At 32.8% G+C, this 22,935-nt stretch overlaps 1 protein-coding gene across 3 annotated transcripts in view; it reads left to right on the forward strand.

Annotated features, from left to right (window-relative positions):
• The window catches only part of LRP1B (LDL receptor related protein 1B), a 1,910,203-nt gene that overhangs the window by 1,108,989 nt on the left and 778,279 nt on the right, over positions 1 to 22,935 (forward strand). For all 3 annotated transcript variants that reach the window (XM_034954060.3, XM_034954061.3, XM_003822825.6), the window contains exons 12-14: positions 12,736 to 12,916; positions 16,960 to 17,179; positions 19,130 to 19,319. In XM_034954060.3, coding sequence (XP_034809951.2) covers positions 12,736 to 12,916; positions 16,960 to 17,179; positions 19,130 to 19,319 — 591 coding nt within the window. The remainder of the gene's footprint in view (positions 1 to 12,735; positions 12,917 to 16,959; positions 17,180 to 19,129; positions 19,320 to 22,935) is intronic.

A 22,935-nucleotide genomic window follows, 5' to 3' on the forward strand; every position in this document is an offset into this window, starting at 1 on the left:
ACGCAAAACCTCGTGAAACACACACACACATATGCTTGCATATATATATATATATATATACACATATACCTGCATTAAAATTTTAGAAAACACATTTCTATGAAAAAGGCATTATTAGCAAGTGAAAACATGAAAGATTAAGCAAAAATGTTCACAATTCATATAACAGAAAGCAATGATTATGAAATAAAGACAATGTCAGAAAAAACTTAAAAAGGACTTATTGAGGCAATTCACAGAAGAAGAAATACAAATTTTCTGAATAGGCATATGGAGAGGAACTCAACATCATACTAATCACAAAAATGTAAATCAACAGAATAGTTTTCACCAAATTCATCAGATTAAAGAATGAAAGATTGATAATATGTAATATTAGAACATAAGAAAATATTTCCCACACTACTGGGGAGAATGTAAGTTGTTATATTGGTTTTGAAGCATTATTTAGTAATAGCTATCAATTTAAATGGTACATAAGATTCAAACCAATTCCACAATTAGTTACCTATTCTATAGAAGTATACACATGTTCAAAAAGACACATTATTTGTAATCATAAATTGGAAGCAATATAAAGTCCATCAGATGAGGCATGATGCATTTATATTAGCAATAATATTAAGTAGCCGTTAAAATGAATGAGGTAGAGCTATATATACTTAAATCAACAAAACCCATAAATAGACAAAGTGAGCTAAAAGATATTTTTGCAGAATGATCCTATTTTTGCAAGTATATCCAAAAGTTTTTGGAAGGATCAATAAACTGTTTATAGTGATTACTTCTCTGGAGGGCCATATGAATTTTTGCACCCACATCTGACTGTCTTTTAAAATTTGTATAACACGATATACATTCTTAGCTTAAGAATTGCAAAGAAAATAACAAAGTAAAGAAATGTGATTATAGGTAACCGTGTAAATACAAGTTTTTTTTTTTTTGGTGCAATTAGTTTTTTGTCACATTAATATAAGTTGTAAGTTGGTTACTTCAAACATGGATGATTGCTTTAAAAAATCTACATTTTCATCTTATGTTCTAAATGGGTGTTGTTTTATTTTAGTTTGTCTTTTGTCTGCTAAGCCCTTTCCTCAAAATCTTTATACACTTGAATCTCTTCCTTTTTTACTTACATCAAGTGTTGTTGTTTTCTTCGTGAATAAAATGGTCTTATTTGGGGCTAGTGTGCTACAAGTTGTCTCTTCTGGATCCATACACATCTATCTACTAACAGTCATTACTTAACCAGCTATTAAAAAATAGCTTCAGAACTATTTTTTTGTAATCTATACATATTTAATGATTTTGGCAAGTCCCCTATATAGCATTTTGATTTGAAACTACCCAGAAGATTATAAAATTCAGATGAAGCAAAAGAGAAATATCAAATTTTATCTCATCATTGGCCTTCTTGTTTCATTTTAAAGGTAAAATATTGACTTAAAAAGTTTAAAGATTAGGTAGATCATTAATATAATAGAATATCCATCTGAGGTAACTAAGTAATACTCTTCAATTCTGATATAAGTTTTAATGCGTTTTTATTTCCTCTCTCTCTCTTTATATATGTGTGTGTGTGTGTGTGTGTGTGTGTGTGTGTGATATGTATATATGCCATTATATATAGCTCCTCCAGAAAAATCATGATTTTTACACACTGCATAGTCTGATGGTCTCAGCACTTAAAATTATATTTTAAGCTAATGTAAATCATATTTTCTTGACAAAATATCTGTTGCTGTAGAACAGTAGCATTTGTGAATTGCCTAGTATTTACCAGACATTTCATATCAATTATTCTGAATATGTAGGAGGTTTGTGGTTTTTGCTCATGTTAGGGACCTAGAGCTTACAGGAATTAAGAAATGTTCTCTTATAACTCAGACCAGGTTTATTTTAGACTCGGTCATAGACTAAGAAAAACAATATTGTGTATCCTCATACTTTTTGCCTCCCTCAAAAAAATGAGTGATGACTACCTCAGATCTTCCTTAAACACCTATCAATTCTCTTTTCTCTTTATTCATTAACTTTTATTTTTTCTTTATTATTCCTATGCAATTGGAAAGAATCAGAGTTCTCATCAAAATATGCATCTACTGTAGTATAGTATGCTATATTTAGATAACTGGAAGAAATATGTTGTAATGATATTAGGACATTTAATGTGTGGTGATGGTCTGATAACCATATAAAATATTTTGATACACATCTGTTCCTTTCTTTGGTTAATACAAATCTGCCTGCACTGGATAGCAATGCACTCCTATCCCCAGCATTGACACTTTTATCTTTGTTATAAAAATGAGCTTTCATAAATCTTTATTGTTAATCATAGAAGAATGTGCATATTTTCTGTCAAAACAAATTACCTTGATATTTTAGCTATTAAGTTATTTGTAATTTGTCTTAAATAGAGGAATTTCAAATTGCAAGGTTTAACTCGCTATTATTTCAGGTGAAAAACAAAAAGTACCCTTTTTCAAGATAAAAAAGATATAGAGATATACATAAAATATCATTCTGAGACAAACATTTTCAAAATGTTTGTCACTGTAACTATTCGTGACATGTTTAACATTTTTCTTTTCAAAGTATTTTATATATGTGGAATTTCAATGAAACTGAACCCATTCTGAGACTGCATATTTGAAAAAAGTAATTTGTATTTACTACTATACTAGCCACAGAAACATAACTGAATATTCTTATGCAATTTTGCCAAAAAAATATGGCAAGTAACTTTTCATTTCAAGATAAGAAAACTCATTTAGAGGAATCAAAATGAACCAAAGAGTCTGAGAAATATCACTCACTTTTAAGGTAGAAGCCCAACCTCATAGAACACGGATAATTTTGTCTTCCATGGGACATTTGATATTATCTAGAATTATTTTGGGTTCAACTGGAGAGGGTGTTGCTACTGGAATCTAGTAGTTAGAGGTATGTGCTGCTAAACATTGTGCAATACACAGGACAGTTCTCCACAACAAAGGATCTTCAGTTCCCAAATGTCAGTAATGCCACAGCTGAGAAACCCTATCATAAAGGATGGTGGGGAATAAACCTGCCGCCACTGCATTGGTGCCAAAAGTAGAAAATGAGACATTGAGACTTAGGAAGTTTATTGCTCACCACATGAGTATCAGCATGGTTGCACTGGTTACCCTGCCCGCAAGTCTCAGGGAGCGACATGATAGGCCTGGATGAATGCTGAGCAAGCAGGGAATTGTGCCACAGCTGCGGATCCCAGGGCCTAGAGATCAGCACTTTCTGAGAAAGCAGCCGGCATTATGCAAACAGCAAGATCTCTAATTTGCCTCCCCTGTGGAGCAAGCAGTTACACAGCAGTCACCCTGTGGTCCCCTTGACTTACTTAGCTGCCTATGTGAGTAGCAAGATAAATTGTTCAGTATCAAAAGAGAAATAAGCCTTACAATCTGGCAAACTCAGCAAGAATGTACAGGGACACTCAAGGCCCACAGGGGACTGCCTCTACCAATACCTATAAATAAACCCTTGAAAATAAGTACAAGTCACAGTAAGGGACCACCTTATCACTGCTGTTCATGAAAATTTTAGGTATGATCACCTCATAAGGGTTCCACGCAATGACTTTTAAGTTCACAGGGGGAAAATGCTATTTAAGTTGTTTTTCTGCTATTTAACCTATAATAGCCCTGTAACTCTTCTCCAATATCCTCTTTTCATCCCCTGAACACCCTAGACATGGTCCCAACTCAGGGCTTTTGCACATGTTTCTGTGTCTGGAACGTTCTTCCATCAGATGCCCCCATGCCTCTCTTCTGTAAGTCCTAGACGTCTTTGCCTGCAGACCACCTCCTCAGTCAGCCCTTCTGGCCAGCCCAATAAAATTACTTACCGCCACCACACCCAACCCAGCTCTCTTCCCTTTCCTGCCTTTTTCTCTTTTGTGATTATTCTGCGTATGTTTCACTTGGTTGTTGCCTTGCTGCAAGAATGTAAGCTTCAATAGGTAAGAGATTTTCTTTGTTTTGCTCAGTGGTAGATCCTTAGGGCCTAGAACAGTTCATGGCTCATATTAACTATAGAGCAAACATTCATTAGATGGATGAATGGGTACTTTAATTTAGTTGTCATTACTTTAAAAACAGTAATTAAACTGATTAAAAAGATCTAAGAGTCATTAAAGAATGATGATTTTTGTTCTAATATCAGAAACAATTAAGATCAATTTATCATTTTTTGATCATTCGAAAAGTCATTTTGGTTTTTACTGAAATTCCTCTTATAATAATCATCCTTGGATGATTTTTCAGGAATTTTCAGTTGAATCTTGTAAAACCTTACATATTTTTATTGATTTATTTAAACTTCTGTAACGTTTTAATAAAAAATTTTAGATTACAATTTTTATATTACACATAATACACCCGTCTTAACACACTTTCCTAGTCTTTCGGAATCAACATCTCATTTTTTTTTGCACAGCTTTAGATTCTTTTTCTTTAAGAGGTACATATCTACCTTGAATAATTTTATACTATATACTTATATGAATAAGTTATTCACTAATACCTCTTATACTTTTACTGTGGAATCATAAGTATTTATCTTATTATACCACAATTGTTATAAAATATATTATTAATATCATTTAAACTAATTTTTACAGGTAATGCTACATCTAGCCTTGATATCTTCTATTATATAAAAACAATGCATTTACAAAGCAATTTATTATATTTTTAAAAATAAATTTTCAAGTAACTTTAGTCAAGAATTTGCAAAATAGTACAGAGAATTTCTGTATATTTCTCTGTCTTAATTAATTCAGGCTTCCATAAAAAAGTACCATAGACTGGGTGACTTATACACAACAGAAATTTGTTTCTCTCAATTCTGGAGCATAGAAGTCTGAGATCAGGGTGGGAGCATGGTCAGGTTCTGGTGAGGGACCTCTTCCAGGTTGCAGACTGATGATGACTTCTCACTGTATCCTCACATGAAGGAAAAAGGATTAGAGAGCTCTCTGGTCTCTTCTTATAAGGGCACTAACTTCATTTACGAGGGCACCACCCTCATTAACTAATTACCCCCAAATATTTTCACATTAGAATGAGGATTTCAACATGTGAAGTTTAGGAGGACAGAAACATTTAGTCCGTTGCGCCCTCACACAGCTTTTTCTAACATCTGGCAAAACTGCACTGCAGTTATCAAAATTAGAAAAATTAATGTTGATGCAATATTGTTAATCAAAGACTTTATTCAAATATCAGCCATTTTTTCATAATGAGTTAGTTATGTCTTGTCCTTCTCATGTAGCTTATAACAGTGCCCTAGGTTTTCCTCATGTTTTCTTTTAATATTTCACTTCCCTTCGTATGGACATTTGTTAAATCTCTACATTGTTAGTCATTAGATGTATTTTAGTAAGAAACGAGAGGTATCATTTATTGAGAATTTGATTATGTGCCAGGCATTGTTCTGCTTATTATTCTCTCCTTTAATCCTAATATGAAGAGAACTGATTATTATTCATATTTTCATTTGCAAAAGCTGAAGTTCCAGTTTAAGCCATGTATCAAAGGGTAGGCAATTTGCCAAAGGTTATCAAAGTGGAGAAATCTGAAAAAATTTGCAGACTTTCACTATGTACGGTCTTTGTGATTGGAAAGTTTGTACCAAAAGCATCCTCTACTGCAGTAACCTTATTCTAGCTTTATTCCCCTCCCTTCTTCCATGCCCCACTTTTCCTTCTTCCAAGGAAACTTTGCCTAGGTTAAACTTTCTTCAACTCCTTCCTCTATTTATCATTTTTTTCTTTACAATTCTGGAGGTCAAATTTGAATACAAAGTAGGGTAGGCACATTAGAACATGAGTTAAATTTCAAGACTTGCTATAGTGACTACTAACTAATCATAGGTCCTTGTGAGTCAACTTACTTTTCTGGGTCTTTGTTTCATTATTTGTAGATGTACAAGTTAAACTTTATGGTTTTGTAGCTTCTTTTATTCCTAGCATACTGAATTCACAACAAGGCTGCTGCCTAATTTTATTATGACTTTGCCCCAATGTACTGTTTCAGTTTTGTAAGAGTACCTGTGTACCCAGGAGGTTTATGACTGTGTGTTTTCTTAGATATTTATGGAAAGATGTTATTAGATAAATTATTATTAAGAACTTGGCCTCCTTTACCACATTTACCTAGAGTCCACACATGCATTTGTCTAGCCTTTTTCTCTGCGTATTTATGTGGATCTGAAACAAGTATAGTTTTGGTTGATTTAGGCTGGTTATCTCCAGGAGTATGGTCACATGAGATAACACATTTGTTCTATGCCATGGTAATTGTAAATACAATAAAGATTTACATTCTCTAACTTTTAAGCTCAACTTGGAATTTAGTGATCAGTATTTTTCACTAAACATGATTTCTAAGCATGTATGTGATACCTTGTCTTTTTTAAAGTTCAGTAAACATTATCAGTTGATGCAACTTTTTGAATGTTTAAGTGACCAAGTGCAAAAACAGGAAACCTATTAGAAAATATAGCTAATAAAAAGTCAACTTCTGTGAAATTAAATTGTCCAAGTGACTACTAATAGAGTAGACTTTTCATATAATATGAAAGAGATTGAATAATTTACTATTGATGAAATCGGTACCAAAAGTGTTTTACTTTTATAAATTATAAACTTCACAGTTCTAAAATGAATATTCGAGAATAGGTGTGATATATTGTGTTCCAAAAATGGAAGCAATTTTAGCTTTGTTTTCTCTTGATAGGCAGAGTTAGGTAGTAAAATGGTGTTAATGGAAATGACTTTCTCCCCATTCACAATGAAGACTCTAATATTATCCGAAGAATTTTAGTGGAATATTGTACAATGATCTATATGCCCCTTGCGTATCTCTAGGGCTTCTTTAATTGAAAGCTATTTTGTCCTCTGAAATATATACTTTTCAGTGTTTTATCGGAAAAGGATGAATGTGAAGAATGACCTTCTTCTTCCCAGCCCATTCAGCAAAATCATTTTCAGATCACAGGCATGGTCATTGTGTACTAGTTAGGATTCTCTAGAGAAACAGAACAAACAGAATGTATATAGAGAGAGACAGAGAAAAAGAGATTTATTAAGGAATTAGGTCACACAATTATGGGAACTGGAAAGTCCAAAATTTGCAGAGTACATCAGCAGGCTGGAGACCCAAAAAGAGCTGATGTTGCTGCTTGAGTTCAAAGACAGTCTGGAGGAAGAATTTCATCCTTCTCAGGGGATCCCAATCTATTCTTAAGGCCTTCAACTGATTGGATGAGGCGAACCCACATTATAGAGAGTAACCTGCTTATTACTCAAATTCTACTGATGTTCATATAATCTAAAACATACCTTTACAGCAACATCCAGACTGATGACCAATTATTTGTGTACCATGGGCTAGCCAAATTGACTCATACAATTAACCATCACACATAGTTAGCTACACAATATGCTGTAGATATGGTTGTGTAAATCAACGCAGAATTCCCATAAGAACAATAGCTTGGAATCCAGAAATTATTATTTGTGTTCATATCCACTCATCAATTTGTTTGCTCTATCTATCTGCATTTATTGCTTTAGGTGTGGTTGTGTAAATCAGTGCAGAATTCCCATAAGAGTAATAGCCTGGCATGCAGACATTATTATTTGTGCTCATACACACTCACCAATTTGTTTGCTCTATCTATCTGCATATATTAGTGACTACCAGATTATGACTTTTCAGGACCTTTTATTGTGAGACATTTCTCCATGGATCTCTCACATTTCTGCATGTCTCAAAGTAAGACACTTACTGTTTTTTCTTCAGAAGTATCTTTTCAAATATGCTTGTATAGCAAAGAGTATTGAGAGAAAGAGACAGTCACTTGCCAGTGAAAACAGCAGGCCTTCTTACTGCCCATTATAATAGGCTTGGATTTTCTAAACTCAGAATTCTTCTCCTGTAATGCCACCCACAGTATATGAAAGCATCCATATGGACCCCTCCCAGTTGCTCCTGCAGACTTTGAAGTAAAGGGAACTGACACCAATCTGCTGATGACCATCCTGCTTGTTGTGCCATGAGTAATAAAATTTTTTATATCTGATCCACAAGTCTTGTGTCTTCTACCAGAATTCATGGAACAAAAACAGGCAAACTTGTAAGCTTGAAAGTATGATAAAAATCTCAGTCCTTAACCATTCTTGATCTTTCATTTTATTCATCATTTTAGATTATTGGTAACTATGATGCATACTATGACACTATCTTTACTTGTCCATGTCTTCATTGTATCAAAGATAAAATAACTGAATGTCATAGAGTGATGATCTGTATCCCCTGACCCATTCAGAGTGACAGTTTGCATTGGATAATGGAAGGAAACCACTATGTTTTAATATATTCTGTTTATTCTGGAAAATAAGACCCTTATATGCACTTTACATATCTCTTTGAATACAACATCAAGGTATTTTGTTCTGAGTGAGAATGGCTTGTGTATTCACCCTCCTTGACCTAACAGCTAAGGAGAAATCTGGAATGAAAATGAGGTTGAGAAATATCAGCCTCAGCTGGCCATTAGGGACAGGTGGTATCTTTAGTCTGTGACCAGAGACCCTTGAAACCCCATGAGACAGCTTATTCAGCAAGCAAATTTTACTGCTACACTATTAATTAAATCAATGTCATTCCCTCATGTCAGACACATATGAGCTATTTATGGCCTCAGGCCATATTGAAATGTACAAAGAGAATATGTATTAATTGAACTACAAGAATAGGAGACAGGAAAGTTGTCCAAGTGCTGACTCTAGGGTGAGGTAAGGCATCGCTGGCCTTAGGCATGTCTACATGCATGATGCAGACTTAATTATTTAAAGCACTTTACCATACTCTGTACTCACGTAGACACTTCCGTTCCAACTCAGAAAAATAATGTTCATGCTAAGGATAGATAACACTGGATAAACTTGTATAAGGTAGAAAAATGTAGAAACTATGATTTTATAATGGCCATTTTTGGGTATAATTTTTAGTCAGTTTCTTATTATATGCATCAAATTCTGTTGTAAAGCATCAAGATCTATGGATCATTTCTGGAGGTCCAGCTCATGTGCCATAATAAAAATAAGGCCACTGCTCACATCCTTTCTTTTAAAAATCATGGACCCATTTTAAAAAGAGGCAATTATATTTTAAGTATATAAAACTTTAGTCTTCTGTTCCATGAATGTATAATATCTTAAAATCAGACCTGTAATGAAGTTTTCATTTTAGAAATATGTTTTTCTCCCAAAACCACTCTCTTTAAAAATGTTTATTTGGTCTAGTCCAAAGTATTACATTCATTTGAAGAACAGTCCTATTTATTCCTTTTAAATCCACATCATTATTCTTTTAAAATTTACATAAATTTTATTATATGTTATTTATCCTCATTTCCTTAGTGGTAGGTGTCTCTTATAGGAAGTAATATTGTTAACATCAGGAATTTTTCACTTAAGTAAACCACGCACTTCATTATTAATCCTAAATTTGAATGAGATATGTGAGTGTGTGGGTGTTTAATGCACTATTTATATATTACTCCATTCATATAAGTTATTTTGAAATTACTAGAACAAAGATAACATGTTGTAGAAATTATAATAATTTGAGAAAAATAATATTAAGTTTTCAGAATGCAAGAAAAGGCTGTTTATTTTCTGAGTATGAGTAAATGTGCAATATCTTCACTTAGCATGAAAAATACAGACATAATATTAATCTAAACAAAGTTTACAAGAAATAATTATCTACTGGAATTTTTTTTTCTTAAGAAGTACAAACATGTTAACTCCTTGCCTATTGATGCATGAAAATGGGTATTTGGTGAAAGCTAAGGGAGATTTTGACCAGATGTTTAAAATAGCCATGCTCTTGTTTGCTATTAGTTATGCAATAATAATAATAAATAGTAGAAAATATGAATTTTATAATGTAGAATACTTGAACTCTATCCCAAAGTATACAAAGAAATCTACTCTACCAAGTTTTTCTTTATCAAACATCTTCCTTGCATTTTAATATCATGTGTTTCCTCAAGCTAATAATTAGACTCTCTGTAGTCACTGATGTTTGTTTGGCCTTTGAATGCCACAACCTTCATGTGTCCCTGATCTGTTTAAAGGGCTTTTGTTCATAGAGTCATTATTAGTCAGTCTCAGGCAGGACCCAACCAGACCCCTTTGAATAAAATATCAAACGTACATAAGACTGATGTTCTATGTGTCTAACTGTTCCATCTAATTTATAAGTTAATTTAAAGCAGAGACCAAATAATGTGGAAGCAGAATGCTTCCCTTATCAATGTATATTTGTGGAGAAAGGAATTTATTGATTGTTCAAGCTGTGTTCTGCAAGAGAGAAATTCCTCCCTGCCCCATTAAAGATAACCTAAAAAGATTCCCAATTTGCTCATAGATCTTTTTATACATTTTCTTATTTTTAAATTTTTATTCATTATCATTCTCCCTATAACAGAAAAAAAAAATCAAAGCACAAACAGAAAACAACCTTAAAAAATAATCTAGGCTAATTCCTTTATTACTATCTTAATAGACTAGATACCTAGCCTAAGGAAAGATTATACAGAAATTATAATGATATTATTACAGGAATAATAATAATCATTATATATTATGCCAACCATTAAGAATATCACATATATTTATTTATATACTATTTTTAGTTAAAGTTAGTCACTGGTAAAAATGCAAGAAAATATTATAGAAAAAGCATTTTAAAGGTGAAAAACAAAAGATACAATCCTATCAAGTAGTACCCTTAAAGAAAAGAGACAGAAGAGATATAAAATATTTTTTAATCCTGATAAATTAATAAAAACTAACATGAACTGAGAAGTTACTGTATTCCAGGAAATATGCTAAATGTTTACATGCAGTAGCTATTAATAGCTTGCCCTTTGTAATCATCCTATGAGATAGGTGCTATGATAATCTTCACTTTCCTGATGCGTCACTGAATTTGCTTACCCAAGTGTCAGAAACAAAAGTTTCATCCATACAGCATTGTAACTGCTTCATGTGAAAAAAATAAGTCTCAAGTCATATGTTAAAAGGAAAAGTTTCAAAAATAAGAGGGTTATCCCGCATGAAGACTTTTTGTGCTGGGGCAGATTTCACATGTAATTCAATTTTTGAAAACCAACTAACAAAAATCAGCTATAGACTATAATACATAGAAAAGGGTAAATAACTACTCTCATTCCATTATACCAGAATAGGAAAGTGCTCAGGAAAATTAAGTGTCAATAAGTAAAGGCAAAATTAAACTTCTTTTTCTAAGCATAGGCACAATTAACCTATGAAAATTACTCATATTGGATGGTAATGAAGCAGATAGCTTAGCGAAATTGGGAACATGTCTGATTCACTGTAATGGAATTTTCAGTTAGATCAGATCACATTTTGTATCAGTCATTCTGAATCACAACACATGTTGATTAGCAACAAGGGTTACAAGGGAAAATTTTACTGTTTTTCCTGAGCCAGAAAGACCATGATTAAACAACATGATAATAGTAAATATCCATTGTGTCTGCATACGGGGAAATGTGATATAGATTTCCGTGTAGTGTGTGAATACACAGCTCCCTCTCTAATATATACGACCTATTGCTTTTGTCCAGTAAATTCTGGTCCTGTAACTCATGCCAAAAAGGAAAAGAGGAAGTCTATGTACTCTACCTTGGTTTTGAGAGAAAAGAAGGAGTTCACAGCAATTTTTCATGCAACAGAAGAATGGAATCGTAGTTGTAATGTTGTAGGCTGAAGTGTGGATGAAGACAGGATGCTACAGAAACTCACCCTAGGAACCATGCAGTTTTGAGGGTTTCCACACTGTGGGTCATAAGGCTTGGATATTTATCCAATTGCTACTGCTTCGTGAATGATAATAGACCATAAGTAACTGCCTTCACTTTGAAGTTTTAGTTACCCCCCCCCCTTTATAAAATAAAGGGTTTGAATTAGGTGAACTCCAAGGATTATTATTTGTCTATTACATTTGAATTATCATTGCCTGTATCTCATATAATCCTGTAATAGGATTCTTTGCAAGGTAAGTCTAAAACAAAGAGAAGTATTTTGGCGATTCCTTGAGATTGACTGTTGATGCAGTTCTGGGATGAAAGCCTGTCCTGGGCTTTCATACTTGTGCCCCTGCTGAAACTGTTCATCCTTGGGCAAGAGGACATTCATATTATTTCGATTACTCAGATTACATATTACAAGTTTGAACATGCTGACACAGTACTAGTAGATTTTTCTTCAGAACCGTCTATATTGCTGAATTTGTCACTTCTATTCAAGCTTTTTCACTCCTATCACTTATATGTTCCCATTTTTCTGCAGATCACTGAATTACAATAAATTGAGGTTCAATTAAATCTGAGTTAATGACCATGATTAATTTGTTAACACTGTGTACAATTGAGAGAGGGCCTATTATTCACATAAAAAGGCATTCAAAATAAAATTGAAAAATATCCTATAGAATAGTGACATTTGCAAAAATTACACCATAAAGATTTCATGGATCAGAGTTCTTTCCTCTTTGAACTAAAGTTTGTATTAGGTAGCTATTAGTAGTGAACACTAATTTTACTATAGTTGTAAAAGTAATTTCTTTCTTGTTTTTGCTTTTTTTATAGATCTGGATAATGTAGAGGGCATTGCTGTGGACTGGATTGGAAATAATCTTTACTGGACCAATGATGGCCATACGAAAACCATTAATGTGGCCAGGCTGGAAAAAGCTTCTCAGAGTCGGAAGACTCTTTTAGAGGGTGAAATGTCTCATCCCAGAGGAATTGTGGTGGATCCAGTTAATGGGTATGCAATATTTGACTAGCTTTATATAAGAAAAATAATAGATAAATTTGTTTCTTACATAGTTAATAATAGTTTTATTTAAATCCATATGTATAGCTGAATTTCCACACAAATGGTCTTAGTGGGTAAAGTTACACATTTAAGGGTTTTTCTGTACTAGAGAATGTACTAAAGAAACATGTCAGAATACATTGACCTGAATTAGATTACTGCACAAAGATGTATTACTTGATTTATTCAAAATTAGCACTATAATTCTGTACTTTAAGCAGCTTGACACCAAGATAAATAACCAATTCAACCAGAGAATCAATCCATTTTATATTTTAAAGGCTATTGAAATTTAGTGTATTCAAAAAAATAGCAAAAGTTTTATACATTTCCTAGAGGTCAGACGTTTTATTAAATGGGTTACTCTGACCCTATTTTGTAACCCTTACAATAATCCTCTGAATTAGTTGCTATTCTTATCCCTGCTTTATAAAGTTGAAAATGATAACTGTCTTGCCAATCACTATTCAATTAGTAAAAGACTGGGTCTACGTTTATTCCCAGGAAGCCTGTCTCTGTGACTTTACTCTTAGCCACTAAACTTCACTGCTTTTTATTAGTCTAGGGTGACAACCACATAATTTTAGATACCACCGTAATTTCCATATAGGGACATCATTTTATAGTATGTATTACTTGTTTTAGAATGAAATATTTTGTCCAATTCTTGGTAATATGTTTTCTTTTGATTTTTAATCAGCGCTATTACCTGAATGCAAAAATGTACTTATAGAAATATCAAAGAAGATGGAAATTTTCATAGTATTTTATAACTTAAAAATGTTATTTTATTGAATGTTTTACATGTATAGTTTTTTGGAGTGTTTTTCCTTCCATGGCTTACATATTATTGTTTCAAGACATCAAAAAATAGATTTTCTTTACACTTTACTGCACACATACAAAAAATACGTATTGTATAGGAGGCATGTGAATCCCGTATAAACTGAGATTACCAAATTGCGGTTCCTAGAATTGTTTGTGTTAAGAGTAGCTCCAAATACAACCAGGGTTCCTAGGCAGTGAGTGAACTCATTGTAAGTGTTTCATAGGGCATAATTATAAAGTAATTTTGGTGATTTTATGTTTGGATTATATAATCATCTGGTAAACCAGCCTTAGTTTTTGAAGAGAGTATTTATTCCACACTGTCCAAATCTATCTGAAGAAAGAAATTTCAAATCTGTCTTAAAACAGCATCTTCTTTCTCACTATTGTTAGAGAAAATGTTTTCTGATAGAGCTAAAGAGACTTTGTTGTGCCCAAGAGATGATATAAATGTGGAATTCATAGAAACATATAATTTAGAAGAAAATTCAGAGCCCACTAGTTCCATCTCTCTCATCAAATTTAGAAATCCTCTTCAACGTCTCCCAAGTTTGTAGGTATCCAGATTATGTTAGAAACCTATAGCATCTACATAGTTCAAGCTCTTTGAAGGCAATTCTGATTAATAGAATATTTTTTTCATTGAGACAATATCTGCATCCCTGTCATGTCTTCCTACCAACTGTCCCTATATACAAGGAATAAGTGCAATAAATATTATTTAAAACTAGACAGTGTTACTAAGAAACAGAGGAAAGAGCTTATTTTGACTCATCTCCAGAAAGGCTGGGGATAGACTTCATTAGATAATTACATTCAAACAGGCCTTGAAATAAAAGGTAGAATTTTTCTTGCTATATTAGCAGAAGGCCAGATTAACCTATGTTTTATGTGAAGAATACACGGAGTCCCACCTAGAAAAAATACTTGTATTAGTTCCTGCTTATTTAATAGGTTATATTTCTATTCTATGTGTTTAAGAATTCTCATTGTTTGGTACTGGTGTTGATTGTAAAGCTTTCATTATATATATATATATATATATATATATATATATATATATATATATATATATATATTTTAGACAGGATCTTACTCTGTTACCCAGGCTGGAGTGCAGTGGTATGATCTTGGCTCACGACAGCCTCGATAGCCTGTACTCAAGTGATCGATTCTCCCACCTCAGCTTTGAGACTAGCTGGAATTACAGGCACAGGCCACCGTGCCTGGCTACTTTTTGTATTTTTTTTGTAGAGATGGGGTTTTGCCATGTTGCTCAGGCTGGTCTCAAACTCCTGGGCTCAAGCAATTCGCTTGCCTCAGCCTCCCAAAGTGCTGGGATTACAGGCATGAGCCATGGTGGCTGGCCCACAATATACATTTAAGCATATATATATGTGTGTGTGTGCATATACATATATACATATATATATATGTAAGCTCTCTCAGATTGGCATTACTTAGAAAAATAACTTTCTTATATTTTGTTTAAATGAAAATAATTTTAGGTGCTGGATCAGTTGGCGAACAATTCCTTTTCTCAAATAGTAAAATATGCAGTATATTTAGAATATCCAGATTTATCTCTGTCTCGTGTGTGCGTGTGTGTGTTTCTGTATACACAGGCACATGTATGTGTGATTTGAGTCACAGAAAAAAAAATATGTTGCCATGATCAAAAGGAGAAGCTATAGGGTAAGATAACTGCAATATTAATGTTATAAATGAACAAAAATAAAACCGTATTGATTAACTGTATATAAGAAAATTTCAAGAAAATATCAATAGAGATGAAAAGATTGCATATTTCACTTTTATATAGTTAATTTATATAGCTGATGTCAAGTAGTTATACCTAACTAACATAGAATTACAGCAAATAGAATGACTATCCTTTTTGTTACTAAGTTGTCCCAATTAAAAAATCACTTTAAGGAATTACAAGATACAAGATAGAAATATTTTCATGTTTATTTCTAGGATTAATACAATTCAACAGTCTCAATATAATTCCTTGGGTCTAAAAAGGGCATATCAACATAATTGGAAACCGTTAAGAGAATTTAAAAAGAGCTTAATTGGTATGAAATAATGGGTAGTGTGTTCATCCTCAGTTTTCCCAAGTCTGCCAGCTTAGATCACAGTAGGATTTTTCATTATGGTGACAGACTTTTTCCAAATGCACTTAGAAATTCTTAGGGTCTACAAAATGGGGGAGGCAGGGGATCTAATAAGGGTATTTCAAGGGTCAGCAGCTTAGAAAAGATTTGAGACTTTATAAAGTTGTATATGAGATGACTGGATTAAACCTACACTTTAATTAATAAACTCAGGAACTTTCACATGACCCTAAAACAACACATGTGGTGGGTTTTAACCTCATTCATGAGGCAAATGGAACATTAGTTCAAGGCCCCCTCTCCTACTGTTAGAGCTTTACAAAAGATTTGTTTTTAAAGGCAGATGCTTTTGTTTGAGATAGAAATTAAAGCTCAAAATCTCAAGGTCAGTCAACTTGCTATGACTAAACTTACGTGCAGCTAAATCATCTTCGGTAGATTTTGGGGTAATAATAAGCAGCAATAAAACATAGATGATTTGCATGAGGAAGACAAATTAGACCTAGCCAAACAAACTCAGTATGACAGTGCCCTTTAGAACAAAGTCAGTCCAATTACCTGTCTTAAAGAATCATAATTCATCTGAGATTAAATAAAGTCTGGAGTAGATCATTAACTGTGCCATGGGTTCTCAGGTCAGTCAATCTGCTTTTTAATCACATCATTGATTATATACTTTTTGAAGTGGACAACATTTAAAATAGTAATGATCCAGAAAATCATTTCCTATACTTGGTATCAACAGCCCCCAAAAATAGATATTTGGCACTTACTGTCAGGTTCATTAATGCATGAAGCCAGTAAGTGCGATAGTGGTGGTAGTTGGCTTTTCTGTAATAAGTGTAAATGCACAGTTCTACCAAACAAATCTTTGCTTTCCTTAAAACTTCACAGCTGCCCCCTCTTTGACAGATAAGCACTTAGATAGGAGGACAAATCAGAATGAAACTAGAATTTATGGAACTGCCAAATCTGAGGAAGTGTCTCTACTGTGGCTGGTTGTAATAACATGTATGCATTTTTGTTGTTTTTTTAATGTCTTAGTTGGATGTATTGGACAGACTGGGAGGAAGATGAAATAGATGACAGCGTGGGAAGGATTGAGAAGGCCTGGATGGATGGATTCAATCGGCAGATTTTTGTGACTTCAAAGATGCTGTGGCCAAACGGTTTAACTCTGGACTTTCACACCAACACATTATACTGGTGTGATGCCTATTACGATCATATTGAAAAAGTGTTTTTGAATGGAACTCACAGGAAGGTAAAAGACAAATGCTGCTGTTTTTAACCCACAGGCTTCCTTTTTTCACAGAGCCTTGTTGTGTTGTGTTAAAAATACTTTCAAGTTTATTTTTACTCCTCTGAGGTGGCTGCCAATAGTCTCCATGGGGTGGCTGAAGCAGGCTGAGCATTAAGTAGTGCAGCTGGCACTTGCCTCTGGGAGACCAGGCCCAGCTCACTGTGGTATGCCAGGATTTGTGGGATTTTTAAAAGCAGCTCTCAGGATATCAGAGCTGTTTTAAAATGCAGTTTTTCTACATTATTGATGAGTTTTCTATAACCAAGCAACCCCACTCTATTAAAATATGTTCAATATTTTGAGCTGAAGTGTAACATTATATATTACGAGGAAGTAATTACATTGTATTTAGTTGAGTAAGTAACTTGGTGACATTGAAACTTAAGCACATAGTAGGAATGAGCTGAACTTCCAGCTTATTGGTATGAAGAGGTATCAGCTTCCTCTTGCTTTTTTTGCTAGAGTAACTGCAAAATGATTTTGAAATTCTTAGGTAAAATTGAGGATGATGCAGTTGGCTGTGAGACAGAGGCATAGTTGACAAAACAAAACCTCTACATTTCATGTTTTAGTAACCTAATTACAAATAACACCAATAACTGACTTTAACTGTGAGTCGAATAATAGAAAAAGGGAATGTTAGAAATGACCAAAATGCTTCCTTTAAGTTACATTTCTTTTCTTTTTGGAAAGAAAACCTGCACATTTGGCTAAGCCTACTCATTATGGATTCTGTTTTAGAAAGAAATACTACACTAATCAGTTAAGACTGTTCTGTTGTTGATTGATGCTAACAATACTGTAAATATTTTCTCCAAATAAGTACAATTGGTTGGCATTGAACCTAATGTCACACACTTAACAGGTGCTAGATAAATCTTTATGCTTCCTTAGAAGATGTTGGTATGTAAACAATAAACATAATACTTTCATGGCCAGCACATTTTGGCCTACATAAATGTGAGAAAAAAATTAAGAAACCATGTCAATTATTCAATGTATGATAATTTGGTAAGAAGAATTCAGTTAAAAGGAGGAAAATTTAAATTTATGACCCTAAATTATTTAGATAATTTTCTCAATTCTCTAATATTAAATGAAGTGAATACAAAATCTTTTTCATCTTGTATTCAGTATGTTTTTATTTATGGTGAAAGGTGAAAAAGTATTATCATTATTGAGGTATAATTTATTCCCCTTCTACAATCCTACATGTGAAACTGGACTTAAACTTTTATCACATGATTCCTCCATTTAAGGAACAACAAAACAATATAACTAGAATGTAAATGAATATATTAACATAATCAGAATTTAATTTGCCAGTGAGTTTTTATCTATTTACTAATAATAAATGTGTCTGTGTTTAAATTAAAATCTTTACCATCTTTTCTGCCAGATCCAAGATTTCTTCAATTTGCATTGGCTCAATTAAAGTAGGAGGATCCTTTTGACTCCCAATGCTGTTTGAACATGTTCTATTTGTTGGTTATTGGAAGAGCAATATTGTAATACACATGATTATTCAGACTGATTTCTATCCCAGGATATGATACTGAAATATCATAAGCAAAAGGAACAGGAATGAGAGTAGGGAAAATTCATTTTAGTATTTGCATTCTTAACCGTATTTTTCGTGCCATAGATGAAAGAATTTACAGTGATAAAATAGATGGTTTAATAATAAATAATAAATGGTTTAGATAAAATAGATGGTTTCCTTCAAATAGCATGCCCTAAAACAAAAAATATGCTCACATTGTGAAATCCATTTTTTAAATCTATCAGAGAAAATGAGTTAAGATATTAGATTATTATCTGTTATACTTATTGAATATCACTTTCTCTAAATATCTAGTTATGTTTCTAAAGGTCAGTTCTGATTTTTCACAATGTGTTTATATTTTACAGATTGTTTACAGTGGGAGAGAGTTGAACCACCCTTTCGGACTGTCGCATCATGGAAATTATGTGTTCTGGACTGATTATATGAATGGTTCCATTTTTCAACTAGATTTGATAACGAGTGAGGTGACATTGCTGAGGCATGAAAGACCACCCCTATTTGGGCTTCAGATTTATGATCCACGAAAGCAACAAGGTATTAAAAAACAAATTAAAATGCTTCTGAGATTCACATATAATAATACTTCACAGAAGTTATAAAAGATTTATCTTGACAGTGTTGCTAAAGTTTTATGATAAAAGATGTCAAATTCCCTCCAAAGTCAATCAAATCAGATTTTGTTATCATAGAAATTTACTTTTTGTTGTTCTAAATATCCTGAGTGATTATCCCTGGGAATTCCATGTGAGTGAGGTTTAAGGTTTTCTCCAAGTATTTCCTTCTCTTCATGTGATTTTCATTGAAGAAGGCTATTAGTTATTTAAAGAAAAACAATTCTCTTAATGTTTTCAAAGCATAAGTATTGTTAAATGTTAGAACTTCCTTAGTTTGAAAAGAAAACTATTGAAAACTGAAGATGCATTATACAAGAAAAATGTTATTTTTAAAAGTATCTTAGTAAGTTTATAATTAGTTTCAATGTATATTTAAGGAACATGTAATTATTTTAGATGACACAAAAGTAAAACCGTCTATAACAATATTCATGTCTTCTTAAAATCAGATAATATTATTTTATGTTTTACTTGTGTAAGTTATTAATACTTATTAGGACATCTACACATAGCATTACTCAGAATTTAGGTATTGAATGAAGAAAACAGTTTAGTAAATTATGTGGTAGGTTTTTTATGAGTCTGAATAGTCATTGTTCCTTTTTTTAATAGACATATCCTTGTAAAAATTTAATGAGTATGTAGTTCAATACATTTGAGATGAATAAATTATATTATGAATTTCCTAACACATATGCTATCGATTGGAAATTATCTAGCAACAGAGTTTTTGAAGATATTTCAGCTAAAACAGCGATCCTAAAGCAAACTATCTCATTCAAAAGCTTCAGTTTTTTCCCACTATATTAAAATTGCTTCAATGGAATACAAATGTAATTTTATAAAATAATGGAAATGTGTACATGAGAAATATCAATAGCTGATAAAAGATAAAATTATCTTTTAGAAGAATAAAACTTAAATTATTTGGATGGCACAAGCCATAGCTATGGACAAGAAATGAGGAATAGAGATAATTGCCTGGATAGATTAAAAGGTAATATTTTATTATATTCATATAAACCCTGCACCCCCACCACACTACCATAGTTTGCCTATACTGAGCAAGAGCCCAGGCTATGAATAGAAACAGTCCTTTTCATATTCTGAAAGATCTGCTTTTCAGGATTGTAGTTCTCTCTAACTTCACAATCCAGTCAATATACGATCACATTTTCCATTTCCCTTCTCTTTAGAATTGTTCTTCTTGAATGTTATTGCTGAATTTCTGTTGCCAAAGTCCATAACATTTTTACCATCTTCAGAGTTTTTAAGCTTCCAGTTGCTTTAGTGAGTTGTTTAACTAAATGCAACGTGTGTAGTGAAAAATGCCCCGGGCTTAGATCTGGGTCCTAACATCTCCTTTTAAAACTTTGGACTCATCATGAAAGATTTAAAAAAATAAGAAATACTTTCCTCATAACATTTCCATGATGCTTAAATAGCTATGTGTTATTTAAAAGCAGAACTTACATAGCACTGTGCCTGACAAACAAATTATGGTAGGTAACTTACCCCTACAATTTCTCTAATAGGAGGTATTTGTTTTTAAGATTACCCTACATATAGGCATTTTAAATAAATATTCGATGGAATAATGTATCATAATAATATACAATGAAGTACATAACTCTGATAGAGAATATTTTTGGTGTTCTGAAAGGTGCCATTGATATATAATAGTGCAATGTTATTCCTTAGATGGACAATGATCTTTTAAAAGTGCTTTTCCCCATTTTAATTGAAGGGACATTAAAATAAAAACTGAGCTCTGATTACTAAATTCTTTTTCAACTTTTATTGTAGAAACCATAATGTTTTGTTTACTGAGTGAATGTATTGAGAATAACTGATTGATAATTTTTATTAACTTAGGTGAATTAATCAATTGATTTGTGTTTTCTACCACTTCTTCATGTAGCTAAGAATTACCTAGTACTTAACTATATGTTTGATCAAGCAATACAACATAGAAATTAAATTCCTGGTTAATACCATTTTTTCTCAGTCAAGAGACATTGATATTAGATAACCTAACTGAGTTCTAAATTTTTAGTATCTTTTACTACATTGATCAAAGCAGCTGAATTATAAAGCAAAATGCATTCCGATGTTCAGTTGTGAGCAGTTTGTCTTAATTATTATAATTTTCTCTCAATGGTGTTACTCTTTGCATCTTTTGAATCTCAGACATTAATACATATTTGAAAGTAGATGATCTGTGTCCTATAAATGGTTTCATATTGTCCTGTTAGACTGGTTTTTTTTTTCCTATGGATAAAATTTAGCAATTGAAGAGAAAATCAAATCTCTAAGTAGTACATATCTCCTTTGCCTAATGGAATAAAAGAAACTAATCTTATATAACCGTACGGTCTCTCTCTCTCTCTCTCTCTCTCTCTCTCTCTCTCTCTGAGAGAATACAAATTATATGACGTTATTTATATATATATAAACTATATTTATTTATATTTTTTATACATATGGATAGATAGTATTAATACACACACACACACACCATCTGACAAGACCACCATGAAAAATATTCAGGAATGCTAATAATGTAATTTATAAATATTTTAGACTCAGTGTCAGAAAATTAGTCAACTAATCAGATCTCCCCTTACTCCTCATATTAGAAGAGACTTGTCAGTAGCCAGGCACAGTGGCTAATGCCTGTAATCCCAGCACTTCGGCAGGCTGAGGTGGGTGGATTACCTGAGGTCAGGAGTTGGAGACCAGCCTGGCCAGTATGGTGAAACCCCTGTCACTACTAAAAATACAAAAATTAGCCAGGGGTGGTGGCAGGAGACTGTAATCCTAGCTACTCGGGAGGCTGAGGCAGGAGAATCACTTAAACTTGGGAGGTGGAGGTTGCAGTGAGCCGAGAATGTTCCACTGCACTCCAGCCTGAGTTACAGAGCAAAACTCTGTCTAAAAAAAAAAGAGACTTGTCAAATTACTTGGAATATACCAGTGAATTTCAGGAAGGTAGATATAAATAGATAACATACTAAACAGAAAGCTACCTCTAGGAAAGAATTCTTAAGTAATTCTTGGGGATTTAGTGTAAAGATATTTTTCTCATATATTGCTGTGATTTCTTTTGGTAAAATGTATAAGCTTTCCTTTTTCATTAACATTAGATATCTAGAACAAGTTTTAAAGCTTTCTTCTTCTCCTCCTCATATAAAGAGCAGCAATTGTGTAAAATAACAGACTTTCCTTTTTATTTTCTAGGTTCAAAAGCACACTTTGATTTTTTGCACATTTTGGGGAATGAGATAATCAAAACTAAGTAATATTTTAATAAGGGTTGATTAAATGTTTCCTATTATTTTATGACAAATAGAAGACATTTATTAACTAAGAACTAGCTGTAATTGTTAAAACTACAGGGAAGTGGACTAAGCATTGTTATTTAATTTTCACAACATATATTTAAAATAGGTACTATTGATTTATATTTTACATATGAGAAAGCCAAGGATCAGACAGACATAGACATTGGCCCTCAAGAAACACAGTAAGCCAGG

The sequence above is a fragment of the Pan paniscus genome, chromosome 13 (assembly GCF_029289425.2).
Source record: "Pan paniscus chromosome 13, NHGRI_mPanPan1-v2.0_pri, whole genome shotgun sequence".
NCBI lineage: Eukaryota > Metazoa > Chordata > Mammalia > Primates > Hominidae > Pan > Pan paniscus.